This window comes from Aphis gossypii, chromosome 2 (genome assembly GCF_020184175.1).
Source record: "Aphis gossypii isolate Hap1 chromosome 2, ASM2018417v2, whole genome shotgun sequence".
NCBI classification, from domain to species: domain Eukaryota; kingdom Metazoa; phylum Arthropoda; class Insecta; order Hemiptera; family Aphididae; genus Aphis; species Aphis gossypii.
Genome location: NC_065531.1, coordinates 38,111,183 through 38,129,382, shown reverse-complemented (window position 1 = coordinate 38,129,382; position 18,200 = coordinate 38,111,183). Strand labels below are relative to the sequence as shown.

The window sequence follows — 18,200 nt, the reverse complement described above, 5'->3', positions numbered from 1 at the left end:
ATAAATGTATTTCATGTTGTTTTTTGATATAGCTATAAAAGTAATTTATTATGTTTTTATAGTAAAAGAATAAGTTAAATTAATTTTTATTATATAATAAATAATAATATACGTAAAAGTTTTAAATCCCAACACAAATAATATTTTTTAACAATAAAAAACGAATAAATATCATTGTTTAATTAAAATATAATTTGAATTTTAGATAAAAAAAAGAGTTATGGTGATATATTTTTTGATTTTTGTTTTTGGTTTGTCTTTGAATTAATAGGTACATATTTAAGCTTTGTTTTATGTTTTAGTTATAGAAATTGAACATTAATATTTTTTATTTCTTTCAACTGCAAAACATTTTACAAATTTTTTTGATTTTGTCAACATTTGAACATTAATACTTATAAAAATAAATTGTAGAATATAATATTGTAATTTACACCTTCTATAAGAAATATATAATAATATTATCTATTAGTTAGCTAACAATACATACCTCCTCTGCCTCCTCCTTATCCTATACAGTATACACATTATAGAAACATGGGTATAATAGATTTATTTAATATTAATTCAAAGTGTTAAATTAAATAGAATTTTTTATTCCACTTAAATATTCTATTAAATATTTTATCAATTTAGTTCTAATTCTATACACGTAATGTAGGTACTTATATATGAATTGACTTAATATTTTCGCAAATATTCGTATACAACTTGGTTCTTTTATCAAACAGCGCAATCATATTATTTCAAAAACTATTAACATTTTTTAATAGTTTTGTATAGTTCGTAAATATTTTTGAATAAAAAAATTTAAAAGCAATTTTACTTTGTTTTTATCATTATTCTTTATTGTGCTTTTTGCTATTTTCAACGACAACATAGATTATTAAGTTCATATTTCAAAGAACTAACCAAACATTAATAATAATAAATTATTATAATAAAATAAAATTATTCAATGTATTCGTATTTCGATAAATAAAAATCAAATTTTAGATAAATAACTAATTCTTATAACTCAATACGAGTTTCAATTTGAGCGAAGTAGAAGACTAACATTTTATTCCTATACCAGTTTAATTCCATTAATATAACCTCTTGTACAAAATTATTCGAATTTTATAAATCAAGATAATATAATACCTACTCCAAAAAATATTTTGCTTTCGATTAAGAAATTAAGAATATGTGTTCACTTAAAAATAGTAAAATCATAAATTATTTTTCAAAAATGACAACATAGTTTTCTAAAAAATCAATAAATCTCTTCGGTTAAACAATCGTCCAATAACTAAGTACATACTTATACATATATATGTAAATTTCATATCAGACAGTTTCACGTAACGCCACCTAATATTTGGTACCACGTTAAGGATAAATCTTACTATACCTAATAAAGATAAATAAATATAATATATTATATATATATATTAATATGTATATGTATATTAATTCAGCAAATTGTATAATGTATGTATTATAAAAAATATGATGAGGTAGATAACTGTTGTCTGTATTTAATTGCATATAAATATAATATATGCTCATTGCTAGGCGTTATGTCATTCTAAGTATCGAATTTTGTTCCTATAACACCTACCGGATACCGCACTATTGATATTTAAAAACATTTTTCATTCGCTGTACGAATAAAATATTGAAACGTAATATTTTCATGCAATTATTGTCACGTGCGCCATATGATAAGCGTAGGAGTAGCTTCTAACTATGACAGGTATGTGTGTCGTGAATGTATGGTGTTACCTAATAATATATGATGGTCGATATGTTTAACAGAAATATACTATAAAAATAACTCGTCAGAATAAAGAAAAAATTATATTTATAAAAAAATATTACCGTGCTTATAATTACAATTTATACACAAAATTGTTAAATAAGATATTTTAAGTAGCTTATAGTTTATATATAATATAAAATATAAATATAATATAATATTGATTTAGATTTTTTAACATTGAGAAAAATCCTTCAAAAAGAGAAGAAATGTATTACTACATATTATTATAATCGTATTAAAATACAAATGAACAATAATTATATCCAAGGATTTGTAAAGAATATAGATATAATGTATATGTCATAGGCATATAGTCAAAGAATTTGATTTTTATGTAATTTCACTATCCGATTAGACATTTAGTTAAATGCCTATTTTAAATAATAAATAATAACATTTTGTGTTATTTTAAAAATTTTACTATATTTTCTATTAATTATTTATTGCTATTTTATAATAAATAAAAACTATATGTTATTTATTAATATGTAAAACACGTAGGTACATGAAATATGTTTAAAAACTTTGTAATTATAATTTAACCTTTTTATTCATTTTTTATACTATTGCAGTAGTGCACTCGTACTATCACAACTAGTTATGTAATTAGGTACCTATATACATTTATGATTTAAGTTTTAAAACAATAGTACCAATGGACATGAAATCAACATATTTTCCATATACCTACGTGTTATACATATTAATAAATAATACATAGTTTTTTTTTTTTAATATAAAATAGAAATAAATAATTAATAGAAAATATAGTTAAATTTTTAAAATAACACAAAATGTTTCATTTTTATTATTTTGCCAGACTTGAAATAGGCATTTAATAAAAAGTCTGATTTGACTATATTCCTACGACATATATGTAATAAATATATATTTTATATTTAATTTACATTTCTATGTATATTAATACTGCTAGTTATTACTATTACATTTTATTATCTTATCTATATCCATTATCCACTATACGAGTATATATTCTGTAAAGAACAATATAGAAATGTGAAAAAGATAACATTTTTAACCAAAACAAGTATACTGCAAGAGAGACTTTTGATAGAAAAGACACCCATCGCACTGACACTAATAGGTATTATTGATATAATAAATATAAATTTTTTTTTACAATAATTTCAATACGACATTGGTAATATCACTAATATCATATTACCAATATTAGTAGGTACTTAATATTAATATGTTAATATGTTTGAAAGAAAAAACTTTGACTTTTTTTTAAGTATAAAATAAATTAAATTATATACTAATATTGAACATTAGCTAAACAATCAAAATTTATAATTTAATTCAAATGTATCATATCCGTAATGGATATGAGATCACTGTAATAGTGATCTACTCAATAACGATAAACGTATACATTCGGCGCATACTAGTTGCCTCCCAAAATATACGAATTGCCTTCCGTCCTTATCGTAAATAAAAAGTTTAATTTACACTAGTTGCCTCCAATGACCAGGTAGTTCATAATTATATACGAGTTGCCTCCCAAGAATTTTCACACTAGTTGCCTCCCATATAGGATTAAGTAGTGGTTCGTAAACTTCACTAAATAGTTCTACATAAATAGGTAATGTTTATTCATTATTAAGAATATCAGACTTGGTTAAATATTATTTGCTGTCTGAGATACGACATTTATAAAAAAAATTACTCAACTATAAAAATAATAAATCAATAAGTCAAACAAAATAGGAAGTAGTAGGTACCTATTATTAGTCAATAAAATAAATGTATGCCAATTATAATAATATAATATGCATACCTACCTAAAAAAAATTATTTATAACATTGTTGAGGCTTGTATTTTTTAGCCAATATTTGTAGGTACTCAAAATTTGATATTTTTTTTACTCAGCTTTTTTATTTGGGTATCACTCTAACTATTCGACAGAGCAATTAGTAGTTACCTAGTTTTCCCCTTTTTTAATAATTAAAAAATGTTATAATAATATATATATATGTGTGTATAATATATAAAGCCATACAGGACATCCCGTGAGGATTTACCGATTTCAATACCTCCTGAAGAACTGAAATAATGGAGATATCATATTTTTGTTTTTTGTTTTTGATATATATATATATATATATAAGACTTACAGGGATAAAGACTTCGAGTATTTCATATTTTAATTTAATTTTAATGTTTTGGTAAAAAGTTTAAAAAAAATTGAAGATATCCATTCCATTTTATTGAATTATTTTTTTTGAAAATGTTGACATTTCAACATTTTATTTTTATTAACATCATGATTTTTATTATTTTTTTTAGTTATGAAAATTAAAAATTATTGTCTGATAACAATAGTTATTAAAACCACATGTTTAATATTATCACTGACACCATCATATGGTATTATCTACTTAAATAATTCATAATTTTTTATCAAAATAAAAAAAATTATTAAAAACTATGAAATCAATGAATATAAAAGATTGAGATGTCAAATTTTTTAGAAAAATTAACTTAACAAAACGGATGTCTTCATTTTTTTTCAAAATTATAATATAAAAAAAAATTTTTAAAACTTTTTTTCTAAAACATTAAATTAAAATAAAATATGAAATACTAGTAGTCCTTGGGTCTGTGAGTCTTATAAAAAAAATTGAATTAAGATATTTCCATTATTTTAATTTTCAGGAGATATCACAATAAAGTCTTCATGGGACACTGTATATATATATATAAATTTCGTGTACGACGGGTGTGTCCGCGATGCACCCCGAAACTCCTCAACCGATTTTGATAAGATTATGATCAAAGTATGTGATTTACTATAACTCATAAGATAGGATAGTTTTTATTTCGATTCATGACGTCATTTTTATTTTTTTATTAGAAATTAATTCGACAGGCTATATTTTCAAGTATATCATTCATGATTGTGGCTAATAAAATTTTTTAATATGAAATAACAATATTTGTCAATCGACTCCGAGAAAAACGGGCCAATTCGTTATTGATTTATCGGCATACACTGACTGTAGGTGCAAATATTCAAAACTATTTTTCTTTATAAAAATCTGTGGTACTACTCATAGGTATGTTTACGGGGGGGGGGGGCATTGGCCCCCCGGCAGATTGTGCCTCCAAAATGGGCGCCCATAGGTAACATATTAAGGTGCAGTATCTTTATATTTTGATTAATTGTAATTTTTTTTAGTTACGCATTTATAATAAAAAATATTCCTAAAGTTGTGAAGTTTGTAACAAAAAAAATAGGTCTCGTAATTTAAAAATTTGTTGTGTCCCTTCGGCCACCAAAGTCTGAACACGCCATGGTACTATACTACTTCATGTCTATCTCAAAATCTATATAATATATATATTATATATACATTTATAAATGTGAAAATGGAAATGTTTGGCACGAATGTTCTCTGAAACTAGTAACTACTCATTCGATTATCTCGATTTGCTTCAATGAAAGAGTAGGTACATTACAAAGCAAGTTTTAACTTTTAAGCCAATTTTTGATTCTATAAGATAATGAAAAACTGAGTTATTAATTTTTTTAATTATCGACAAATACGCACATAAGGATATATTTTTTATTATTAAGGATATTAATTTAGGATATTTTTTTATTATTAATTATTATTAGAAATTAGTATTTTAGTGAATAGTTAATGTAGTATAGCAATACATAACTTTTCTCTTGTATTTATATTACACTTCCTAGTTTTTGGTTTAGAATAAAAAAAAAAATCAAATTTGGGTGCTTAAAAAAAAAATTATTTTAAAATATGCTGCTGTTAAATGGTCAGAAAGAATAACGTTAGGCGGGATCGAGGACAGCTATGTATAAGGTTGATATGTCGGAAAAATCATCTACACACCAAAAATATTATTTATCCATGTACGCGTTACGGTAAATATTAGCATTAGCAACCAAATTTAACATGGATGCATTTTATACGGGCACAAAGTGCATGACGGATAGCTCGCATGGGCGCCCATTAAGGGGGGGGGGAAATAGAGCAATAAAATTACCCGCTCCTGGGCAAAAAATATTATGAATTTATAGTTCATATAATACGTTCGATAGGAATTCATTAGGATTTATGTGGACGGTCTGACGATTTCGATAATATTTAAATATTAGATGCGAATAAAAAAATCAAACAATAAACAATAATCTATACTACAAGAATTATTGCGTAATAATAGTGATAATTTAAGTTGTTTTGTAACATGAATAATGGAATGATGTCTTAACGTAAAATTAAACATCTTGCTATAGTTGTTATAATTTTTATTTTATTATGATTCTTACATTTTAGTATTTTACACAATTTTAAGCGATAGCTCATATTTTAACTTAATATAGTCAAAGATAGTATACCTATATACTTTTATTAAATCTATTTTAGATCTGTATAAATATAAAATGTTCAACAATATTTATTATAGCATTTCAAAATTGTTTATGATGACATATGAACATCACACTTTTAATGTACATATCACTTACCTATAAATATTCAAAACTATGTAATAGTGGTCTACTCGAAGAATGATAGTGAACATTTGATCATTTTCAGAAAAATACTATCGATAGAGGATTTGAATACTTCGGAGTCTCAAGTTTGGAATTTAATTGTTGTTATTCATAGAGTTTAAGTTGTTTACATTGACAAGAAAACAAGTGAATTTCGTTTCCGTTTGTTTGCTTTCTTCGTTAAAAATCCGAAATCGTGGATTATTAAATCACAGACTATATGAAAACTATATTTAAACTATATTTTCATAATATAGTCTGTGATTAAATCGTATTCACTATTCAAACGATGGCGTACTCTGTGAGACAGCTGTTGCCGGCCAGTGCGTGCGCTCGCCTTCGGCGAGGGGGAAACGGTGCCCGGCGACACTGTAAAGTTCAATCCTCTCTCAGCGCGCGCGCGCGCGTGTGTGTGTGTGAATGTGTAGTTCGTTCGCCGCCGCCGCCCTAGTCTACGTCCGCTGCCGATTACTGAATGGCGATAAAAAAACAACAACAAACCCAGTGCGTTAATAATAATAATAACAAAAAATAAATAAATAATAAAACATAACGTTATAAGAAAATAAAAACGGATCGCTAACAATATGGCAATAATGTCGACGACTTGAGGCGCCAACGTATAAGGAATTCCAGCATTGGCACTATTGGCAGTCCCCGAGCGCGTGTCTCGAGTCAGTAACTATAGAAATAATATCATCAAAGTAAGACATTTAACAAGAACACGTATGTATTATATTATTAACGTAATTTCGTCTGGCGGGAGGCGGAATCTTAACTAGGCGCGCGCGCGCTCGAATTGTCAGCGGTTACATCAGCCGCTGCCGCATCACCGAGAAACTCGTACAATTATAATCGTCGCGCGGCACGAACGCGGATTTTCGAATTTGATTCGCGTATTTTATCGCTTGCCCCGTCACGCATTCCGTCCGTCGCCGATCGCCTCCGTTTGTAAAACTTCGCTGCCGAAAGACTATCCTCGCACGTTAGGTACTCAATATTCGATTTCCGTTTTGGTCTGTCTCGACTTGTCGCGGTTAACCGTCTTCCGACAGTCGACGACTAATATCGACCCGCGTCCCTGGCCCCTGCGATCGCGATCGCAAGTCGTTTTTCTCAAACGCCGACGCCGCCGCCGCCGTCGTCGAGCCTATCCCAATCGAACTCTCGTTGTACGAGCGCACACGCAACACACACACACATGCACACAACACACACACGCGTGCGCGAATACGATACTACGACGATAATATTATAGTACACGACCGTGACTCTGGAACCCGAGACACGCTTCGATCATGCTTTCTGCGACGTACAATAGCGCCCCGTCCATTCTGCTGAAATGCTGATCCTGTAGCACACACGACGACGATATCGTCAGGTATTTTTTCCTTTGGGGTTTTTTAAATGCCCGACAGACTCCTGTTACACTTCCTTCGTACTCGTAGTCCACCCCCCTCCCCCGACCAACAACTGTCGACGACGATTTTGTCTTGCAAAAGTATTCGCTACCACCCAAAAGTCTCTTGCGCGTGTTCGTCTTGTGATCTGCTATTGCCGATTGTTTTGTTTTTGTGTGGCTCTCTCGTTTTCATTTGTGCATATATTATGATTTGTATTAGATGATCTGACAAAACGAAACACACTTGTACCACTGTTGACCTTTGATCGTGTAACCATGGCCGATGTACTGCAGTCCATTTGCAACCCGTTGCCACTGTCATCCAGCCAGTCCTCGATTGTCAAAGAAGGATGGCTGTTTAAACGAGGTTAGTGTTATTGTAATTAAAGCCAATACTCCTGCACTTTGTTGCTGTTGTTAACCTAGCCCATACTACATTGCTGTTTTCAAATTACTACAAAACTTTATTGCATCTTAGGTGAACACATAAAAAACTGGAGGTCTAGGTATTTTATACTGTTTGCCGATGGTTCACTCATGGGCTATAGAAACAAACCTGAAGGTCCAATGACTGAACCTCTTAACAATTTCACCGTAAAGAGATGTCAAATAATGAGTGTTGATCGTCCCAAACCATATACATTCACAATTCGAGGATTGCAATGGACCACCGTTATTGAACGAACATTTCACGTGTCTTCTGATAAAGAAAGGTTAGTATTATTTTTAAACATCTACTATTTTTAATTTTTATCAAACATCCCATCTTTACTTGTATCAATGAAATTTAAATTTTTAATAATGATATTCCTTTATTGGAATTCTAACAAAATTGTATACTTAAGAATATTGTTTTTACAAAGGTAGATACCTAAATGTAACTATAACTAGTTTTAAACACGCGTAAATATTGTACTGAAAGTTATTGCTTTCTTGAAAAACAAGTAATATAATCACTATACTTATATTTTATTAGTTTTAAATTAAAAAATGGAAAATGGAAATAAGCAATTAAATATTAAAAAACAAAAGTCATGCATACTATAGGTATTTAATAGATTTCTATTTGTTTAACTAAGTAAAGCCATTTTACACCTGAGTTTACACTATTAGTGCTTTGAATTCGTCATTCAAATACATGATAATATTTTTATTGTAAGTTGATACCTATATTGTATATTAATTATTTTATTGCTTTTACTGTTGTATGTAAATCCAAATTTACATTAAAATTTAAAATCTCTTATAATTCTTTATAAAATTAGTAGTTAATTATGAAAAAAAATTGCATAAGAAAAATTTATTTTATCTGTGGATTTTTTGTAAGATGTTGAAATCAGATTGAAGAAAAAAATAAGATTGTAAATTACTTAAATTCTTTAACCCAAAAATAGTAGTATTTATACAAGCTATACCAATATTTTTTATATGCTTAGACATACCATTCTTATAAAGATAAAATAATAAGCAATAATACATTAATTTGGTAAATCAATTATAAAACTTATAAGATATTCCAAATTTAAATAAATGTGTATTTGTCTAAACTCATGTACTACCTATTACTATTATTTATTTTATTTTTTTTAATTAGTGTTAAACTTGTGCAGTTATTATGAAATGGATTTAATATTTGTATAAATGAAAATTTTGTTTTATTAGAATTTCTATGTTGCTATTTTAATCATATCTAAATAGTAAACAATAATATCGACATGTTGAAAAAAAATATTTTATAATTTTATGAAAATGTTTTAATTAAAATTGAGAACTGCATTAAAATTCTAATTAAGATTTAAACCATATGTTCACCCATAAATAAGTGATAAGCTAGAGGTTAAACATTAACCTATGACTATTAAAATAAAATTGTTATTTTGGTCCAAACATAATTTAGTATAAAAAATGTTTTGAACTAACTGTTTTTAATACTAAAGCAAACTTATCATTCACTTACTATTAATTAAGATTACAAAACTACAATTTTAAAACATGTTTAGTTCCATTAATATTTCATAAAATTATGATAATATTATTAGTTATTCAAATTTAATACTTTTATACATAAAAGTGTCTAACATCACAGATTATATCTGTTTATTTGCATATTTAAATATATTATTTTTATTTTATAATTTCTTATTAGGTATTAGGTTTATTAATTATGTTTACAAATAATTAAGTATTAATATATTTAACCATTCTGGTGAACATATACATATTTTGTTGTGTTTAATTTTTTTCTAATTTGCCAATTACAGTATCATATGTTAAACTAATAAATGTAATTTTTGTATGTTTTTAATATATACCAAGTATCATCAACTTTCTGTAAAGGTCAGGTAAAGATATTAGGTAGTTTTTATCTTATAATGACCCTATTTGTCATATTATGGTGAAACATGTTAAATGCCTTATTTTTATTTTTTACTACCTATTTACAAATCTATTAAATATAAAATAGTTTCAAAGTACATAATTTGTTATCCAAAATAACTAGGTACAAACAATTATAGAGATAATACTATTAGCAAACACAGAGCATAAGTGATTCAAGCTACTATAAATACATCATAAAACATTGTTAATATTGTTTTTATTAAAAATTGTTATTTTTGTTTTTTTAGAACAAAGTATACAATTATTTATTAAATTATAAACTTTAGTATTTTGTTATATTTTTATTTTTAATTACTAATATTAGTGCTCACATTTGTATTCAAGGTAGGCAATATTTGACTTTTTTTTAGTTAAACGAAAAAATAATATGCTAACCTAGTGTTCCATTCTCGTATATAAGTACTGAACAAATTTAAAACGTGAAATGTTAGTTTTATGAGTACCTAGTTCTAAAATGCTATTTGCCCCGCACATTTTTCTTGAAACAAAGTTTTCAGAAAATTGCTAATGTATTTTTATGTAGTAGGTAGATACCATTCAATAATTGTAACACTTCATATTCATAAATCCTAACATTTTGTGTCACTTGTCGTTAATATGAAATATTAATTTAAAATAACTGTATTTATTTAGTATTGATACAAAAAATAGTAAACATAAATAAACAACTTGAATTCTTAAGTTATTCTATATTTAATAGGTATCTTAGAAATTAATATTATCAATACGTAAACATAATAATTATATTATGCTACAATTAACATAATTAGGTTGATCAAATTGGATTTATCATAATATGATGAATAATGATATTATCATTAAAAATAAGTTTTAAATTGAAGTTAATAATATAAAATTAATCTATATCTATTTTTATTTCAAATTTATTTTATAATTATTATTTATTAAATAATAGTTAAATGAAAAACTAGTAAATATTAGCTTCTTAAGAATATTGTTTTGTTGACACTATTTATAAATAATAAATATATAACAACATTTAATTATATAGTAATTTTATAAATCTTTATATGTTATGATTGTTAACATAATACAAAAATTCATATTTTTAGAGAAGAATGGATGACTGCTATTAAAGGTGTATCAGAACGTTTGTCTGATGTTGATGAAGTTGAAATGGAAGGCGTATCTCATTCGACTAGCATGTCAAGCACAATGTCAGGACCCAGTTCAGATGACTTCAGTGCCAAATTCTCTGTTCAAGGAACTTCTTCAAGTAAATCCACTGGAAAACGAAAAGTGGTATGTTACATAAGAATTATAAATATAAGTATTGTATTTTTCACCTATATTTTCTTTTTTAGACTCTTGAGAATTTTGAGTTTCTTAAAGTACTTGGAAAAGGTACATTTGGAAAAGTGATTTTATGCCGAGAAAAGGCAACAGGTCATTTATATGCTATCAAAATTCTTAAAAAAGAAGTCATCATCCAAAAAGATGAAGTTGCTCATACACTAACTGAAAACAGGGTTCTCCGCACTACTAGTCATCCTTTTCTAATTGTAATTTATATTCTACTGAAACTTATATCTAATTTTATTTATATTTATTGTTTAATTCTGTTTATTTTATAGTCATTGAAATACTCATTTCAAACTGCAGATAGATTATGTTTTGTCATGGAATATGTAAATGGCGGAGAACTATTCTTCCATTTGTCCCGAGAACGTGTGTTCACAGAAGATAGAACTCGTTTTTATGGAGCTGAAATTATTTCTGCTTTGGGTTACTTACATTCCCAAGGAATTATTTATAGGGATTTAAAAGTAATTATTTTTGTTTATACAAAATAATTCTAACTTTTGATTTCTCAACTAAATATTTGATATTTTTTTAGCTTGAAAATTTACTACTAGATAAAGATGGCCACATTAAAATAGCTGACTTTGGATTGTGCAAAGAAGATATCACCTATGGGTCAACAACCAAAACATTCTGTGGAACACCTGAATACTTGGCTCCAGAAGTGTTAGAAGATTTAGATTATGGACGAGCTGTTGATTGGTGGGGAATAGGAGTAGTCATGTATGAAATGATGTGTGGAAGATTACCATTTTATAACAAAGATCATGACAAATTGTTCACTCTCATTTTAATGGAATCTGTATGTTAAGCATTACTTAAGTAATATTTGTCATAGTAAATATTTTTAAATACTTTTTAGGTACGATTTCCGAGAGGTCTTTCTGCTGCTGCAAAAAGTTTGCTAACTGGTCTTTTAATCAAAGATCCCAAAAAACGATTGGGTGGTGGTCCTGATGATGCCCAAGAAATCATGAGCCATGTTTTCTTTAGTAGTATTAATTGGTTGGATTTGGAACAAAAAAAGGTAATTATTCATTACAAACTATCATTGAAAGAATTAATACAAATCTTATTTTTTGATTTTGTTTTATGTAATAAAATATTACTTTACAAATTTCCAATTAAACTAAAAAAATAAAATTTATACTAGATTCCTCCTCCATTCCAACCTCAAGTATCATCAGACACAGACACACGATATTTTGACTCAGAATTTACTGGAGAATCTGTTGAACTTACTCCACCTGACCTATCATCGCATCACCTCAACAGCATTGCAGAAGAAATGGAACAGTCACAACCATACTTCCCACAATTCAGCTACCAAGACTTAGCTGGATCAATATCAATAAGTGCCAGTTCGTGTTTCAGTCATACGTGAACAAAATAAAAATATGTAAGTGATTCTGTAAAATATTGCTTAACAATTAATTTACTACAAATGATAAACTGACTTTACCCTTCATATTTTTTCTTTTTGACATTAGGCTATTTTCTGTATATAAATTATATTAATATTATACAATATTTTGAACTAGTGATTTTTTTTTTTTTTTTTGAACGTTGGTCAAATACTTATTGAAACTTTTAACATACAAAAATCACTCTTATAAGATCGTTCAGTATTTATAGAATTTTTCATCTAATTTTTTATTTTTTTTTTTTTTTTGTATGTAGTTGTTTATTATAAATTATTGCTGTTTTTTTCAATTATTATTATTATTTTTTTTCTGTCTTGTTGAAAGTATTTGTTTTGTGTACATATTGTTGAAAATTTATTCTAAAAACATTTTACCGGCCTCCCTTGTATGCAGGATACATTTTTATCCTTACAAATTGTAAAACATTTTTTTTTTTTTTTTTATGTTTTCGATAAGGTATTTACTGTTTGTCTTAATCTTATATCATAGAGAGCTCTAGAAATAGTGTATTGGGTTATAAGGGAGTGTGATTGGGAAAAATTGTAGGTAGAAAATGTATACAAGCGGGATTTGTATTCTAGAAATTATTTAAAAGACTTGCAATCAAGTTTTTATATAATTATACATTATGAATTATATTTTGTAATATAGCCTTTACACTTTATGTGAACTTATTGTCAAATAATCATTTTAAACCAAGTACCATTCAAATTCCATATATCATAAATTAAATTGTTATTTTTAATACTGTTAAATGAATGATTATGCATAATATTAAGTAATCAATTTTAAGAGAAACTAAATTGATTTTACTTTATAAAAAACGTATGGTTTTTTTTTTTCTAACCGTGAATAGTTTATTTAGAAGAACAAAAATAAAACTATGTTTACCAAAAAATCTAATCAAATTTATTTAAAATTATAAAAGTATTTTTTTTTTTTATACATATAATTATAAAAATATTTTTCTTGTAGAACCAATAACTAATTGAATATTTATTCTTTTAATTTATCATTATTATTGCGTTTTATAGTTATTTAAAAAACAATTTAAAACTGAATCAGTATTTAGTTAAATAATATTTTAATAATATTAATTAACATTATATTGAAATATGAAATCATTCTTTCGATAGATACTCTGTTTCCTTGTACATTTTTGTATGACCTCACCCCATCAGTTTCCTTATACATTTATTTGTTTTGATACAATACTAAAAATCAAAAAACATCCAGTTATAATTTTGACGTAAATAGTTTTGTCTTGAAATCTGTTTAAAATATTTAAGTGTCTCATATTGTAGACTTATTAAATTTAATAACTGTCAAACATTTAATAATCAAATTATTCATCATTATTATATTAAGTATCACAGAGTGAACACAAATTTAATTTAAAAACCATCTTACCTCTATGATAACAAATATTAACAATAATATTTAAGTGTCTGCAGAATTGAAATCTGAAAAGAAAAGTTTAAAGCTGTTTTTTGATATTTATGTGATAATCTCCCTCATATTTTATCAACAATCAACAAATTTTGAAAACCGTTTAATTGAGGATTTATTTTTATTTTTGTATTACAAAATTAAACAATTTTGAATAAAGTATTATTTACATTTCCAACTAATGTAGAAAATTTTAATTTCACAACTATTATACACTATATTATCAATTTTATTTATAATACATATAATAAACTCATTATTGGTAAACAGCCAATCTTCAATTTAATAATTTGATGCTACTAAGAATTCAATAATTGTTCATACACTAGACTTAAAAACAATGAATTGTTTTAACTTTAAATATATTAAAATGACTAACCAATTTAAAAATGCAAGGTATTAAGGCGTTTCTGACAAGAATTACTATATGCCTCCTGTCTAAAAATTATGTTTTTGGATTGTAGTGTGAAAATGCTAAAAATGACCTCGCTATACCGTTCATACAATTATTTTTAAAAAATCCGAATTTCATTTGATACTTGTAACCAAAAAATTATTTTCACCATACAAAGCGTGAAAAATAAAAAAAAATTATTTTATTAAAATACTGCTCAATGGTGCACAATATGCAGCTGTTTCATCAATATTTATTGTGTGCTAGAGTATACAATATGTGTTCCAAACTTCATACATTACTGTTTATTATTATATTCAGATCTGAAACAGCTGAATTATCCAACTAATATTAGAATAACTTTAATTTATTTGCGATTATGAAGTGATTATTTTAAGTTGAATGTTGTTTTAATATTTTGCACTGTCAATAATATTAATTATGTTCTTAACAATTTTATTTTTATTTTCCTTAGAATCATTTCCTCCCTAAGTATCATTAATTAATTTTTAAATCATATTTTGAAAAAAGGAAATGTTTGTAATTTACACTACAAAAATGCCAAGGAAAAAATTGTTACCTCAAAAAACAAATTACATTTATCAATGATTTCTATTTGTATAAAGTAGAAAACACTATTAATTATATAAGTTTTATCTTTGTGAATTTTTTTTCGCGTAACTACTATTATTTTATTAGTTGTATATTCATTGTTATAAATAGAATATTATGATTTTTTTTTTTAATTTAACATACAGTGGGATATTTATATATATTTTTTTTTAGTTTTCTTATCTAATAAAGGTATTTTAACCTACACAGGTTCTGGATAATAAAATTGGTACTATATTAATTATAAGACATCAATGGGAACTATAACTATTGTATGTTTTTTTTCTTATATATGAAATTTTTGAATTTTTGATGTTTATAAAAACTTAAAAATGTAAGATATTTATGTAGACATATTATTATCATTAGACTAGTAAATGTTTTTTTTTTGTACTTGTGTGTATAGATGATTTAAAAAAATCCACAAATATAATTCTAAACTCTAAATGTGCATTTTCCAAGTACTCTCCTGATAATATAGTTCGCATTATGAACCTAATCATACTATGTGTACAGTAGGCGGAAAAACGACCATGGAAATGACAGTCATGAAGAAATAGAATTATTCTATTTAATATTTTGTTGATTATATTTATAACTTATAAATACTGGCGTACTGTAATATAATAATACATAAAGACTTTTCTACATTTACTCCGTCATTATCACTTACATCATTCATGGTTTAATGGTTATGATTGGATTTTGATTCAGGGTCCTTTTTTTAAAATCTGTTTATAAAATTCTCTCATGCATTTCATCGCGTACCTCTAAAAATCTCCGAGTTATTTTATACTTACAAATATACTTTGTTACATACAATTGTAACATAGGTAATTATTGTGTGTTAATCATTTTCTCAAAAAAAAATTAAAACTGTTTGACAAATCAATGATTCGTATGGCTATTTGTCAAGTCAATATTTAGTTTTCACTGTTAAATGGGTATCAATTGCTTACGGCCTATAAATGTATAGAATTACTACGAAGTATGAATCTCATACTGCTATAGAGAGCTTATAGGAGTACTGACCACTGAGCAGTCATCTGCTAGTTGCTACAGCCTACTGAGGTCGCTGCATGGTGTCATTCATACCATATAATAATGATTGATAACATATAACCTTTAAGGTATAAATATGAATGTTAGTATTAATGTAATAATTACTATTGTACAAATAACTTAATTGTCTTTAATATAAATTATATACAACGTTTTGAACCTACTAAAAAAAAATGACTACCTACTATAAAATATGGTATACTATTTTAACATAGTATTAATGCAAGCAAGGAATTAAATCCACAGATATAATATTAAACATTATAATATGTATTATATTCTGATATTCATTATACATATTATTTAAATATCTAAATATCTGATTTAATCATATACCTTTACTGGCTTTTACTCAACTAAGGTATAATAGTATAAGAATAAGATAAATGGATTTCATACATCATGATATATATAAATATAATATAATATATATTATAATTCCCCCCCCCAAAAAAATGATGATATCGGGATATAGAATATTTGCAGATTTATCAACTTTTAAGTTTAAAAATCGCATTTTAATAACTTTTCAGAATCTTATGTATTTTTAATTTTACAATTCAAATTTCAAATAATATTGTGCAAATGCTGCAAATATTATACAATTATAAATGTTTACTTATAAAGCGTTTTCCGGGATAACTATTTAAGATAGGCCGATAGATGTCAGAGGTCAATTTGTTCTTCGTGACAATTTGTATAGAATGTATGTTTTTTATTTTCGAAACATCATCACCCATTGAGCTTTTTCTAAAACCAAATCCTTTAATACCAAAATTTCTGAAAAACGTAAAACTGACGCTAAATTAAACGTTAATTTTATCTTAGCAGTGATCACTGGGTGATCGACAAAACACTAATGGAGAAAAAAAAACTTCGTATGTTTTTAATCTCTCTTATTCTATGAGGCGTTTTCAGGAAAAACTACGAAAAACTTTCTGAATACAATATATCTTTGACATTTTGTTGATGCGAACAATACAATAACCAACAATAGATAACTAAATGTACATATATCATGAAAAATTAAAGGCTGGAAAATTTCAGCATGTAGAGCATTTCAATAATTATATTTTGCTTACTGTCTATTTTGGTCAAAATACTCAAAAATTAATAATAATATACAGTACCTGTTAATAATTAATTTTGGTCTTGTCCACGTCAGCAGATGCAACGGTGCAGCAACAAGTTATCCATATTTTTATGAATGGTTTTATTAAGTATATAAAACGAATGATAACCTATAGGCTATAATGATTAATTAAAAAAAAAATGTAATTATGTAAGTATCATATAAACCATACATAAGTGAAAGGTATACAATTATTAAAAATAAACTGTAGTACCGTTTAACTATTCTCTGTGGTGCCTGTGAAAAATTTTATTCTTTTGGCGCTTAATTTTGTTTCATTTTATGGGTTTAATTTTTATAATATTATTATATATTACATTCTCACGTGTTAATCAAAATACTGCTAAATTTTTTAAATTATTGAGTCATTAGTTAATTTAATGAGTTTTTATAGCTTTTATATGGCTGTATGTTTAATATATGCAAAAATAAAATATAGGTAGTATTTATTTTATAATCAATGGTAGTATTAATGTAAAACTATACTGAGTGCGCTGAGAGAGCGCAAGTTGGTGGCGACCAAAATCGGTTTTACTGTGCAGCCCCAAACGTCACTCTGCCATTGGGAAACCAGTTTTGATAGCAAAGAGATACAAGAGGACGCGCAGAACTTGATAGCCGACTTGCACTCAGTATAGTATTAACACTAATAAATAA

General features: G+C 26.2%; 1 protein-coding gene across 4 annotated transcripts; it reads left to right on the top strand.

The window, feature by feature from the left end:
- Window positions 1-6,762: 6,762 nt before the first annotated feature.
- On the top strand, window positions 6,763-15,742 carry LOC114129076 (RAC serine/threonine-protein kinase). 4 transcript variants are annotated; one of them, XM_027993713.2, is made up of 9 exons: window positions 6,763-7,019; window positions 7,968-8,114; window positions 8,226-8,460; window positions 11,221-11,410; window positions 11,473-11,670; window positions 11,743-11,934; window positions 12,006-12,272; window positions 12,333-12,497; window positions 12,624-15,742. In XM_027993713.2, exons 2-9 carry the CDS (start codon window positions 8,024-8,026, stop codon window positions 12,852-12,854), a joined length of 1,569 nt encoding a protein of 522 aa, XP_027849514.1. In that variant the 5' UTR covers window positions 6,763-7,019; window positions 7,968-8,023; the 3' UTR covers window positions 12,855-15,742. The 4 variants fall into 4 exon arrangements, with proteins under 4 accessions (XP_027849514.1, XP_027849511.1, XP_027849512.1 ...); XM_027993710.2 differs by having other exon boundaries at window positions 6,763-7,049; XM_027993711.2 differs by having other exon boundaries at window positions 6,763-7,071.
- Window positions 15,743-18,200: the final 2,458 nt, after the last annotated feature.

Bases quoted from the DNA above. Each gene is read 5' to 3' on its own strand.
- LOC114129076 (XM_027993713.2), top strand. From the start codon at position 8,024: ATGGCCGATGTACTGCAGTCCATTTGCAACCCGTTGCCACTGTCATCC. The intron at 8,115-8,225 runs GTTAGTGTTATT...ATTGCATCTTAG, and splicing joins AGGATGGCTGTTTAAACGAG to GTGAACACATAAAAAACTGG. The intron at 12,498-12,623 runs GTAATTATTCAT...AATTTATACTAG, and splicing joins TGGATTTGGAACAAAAAAAG to ATTCCTCCTCCATTCCAACC.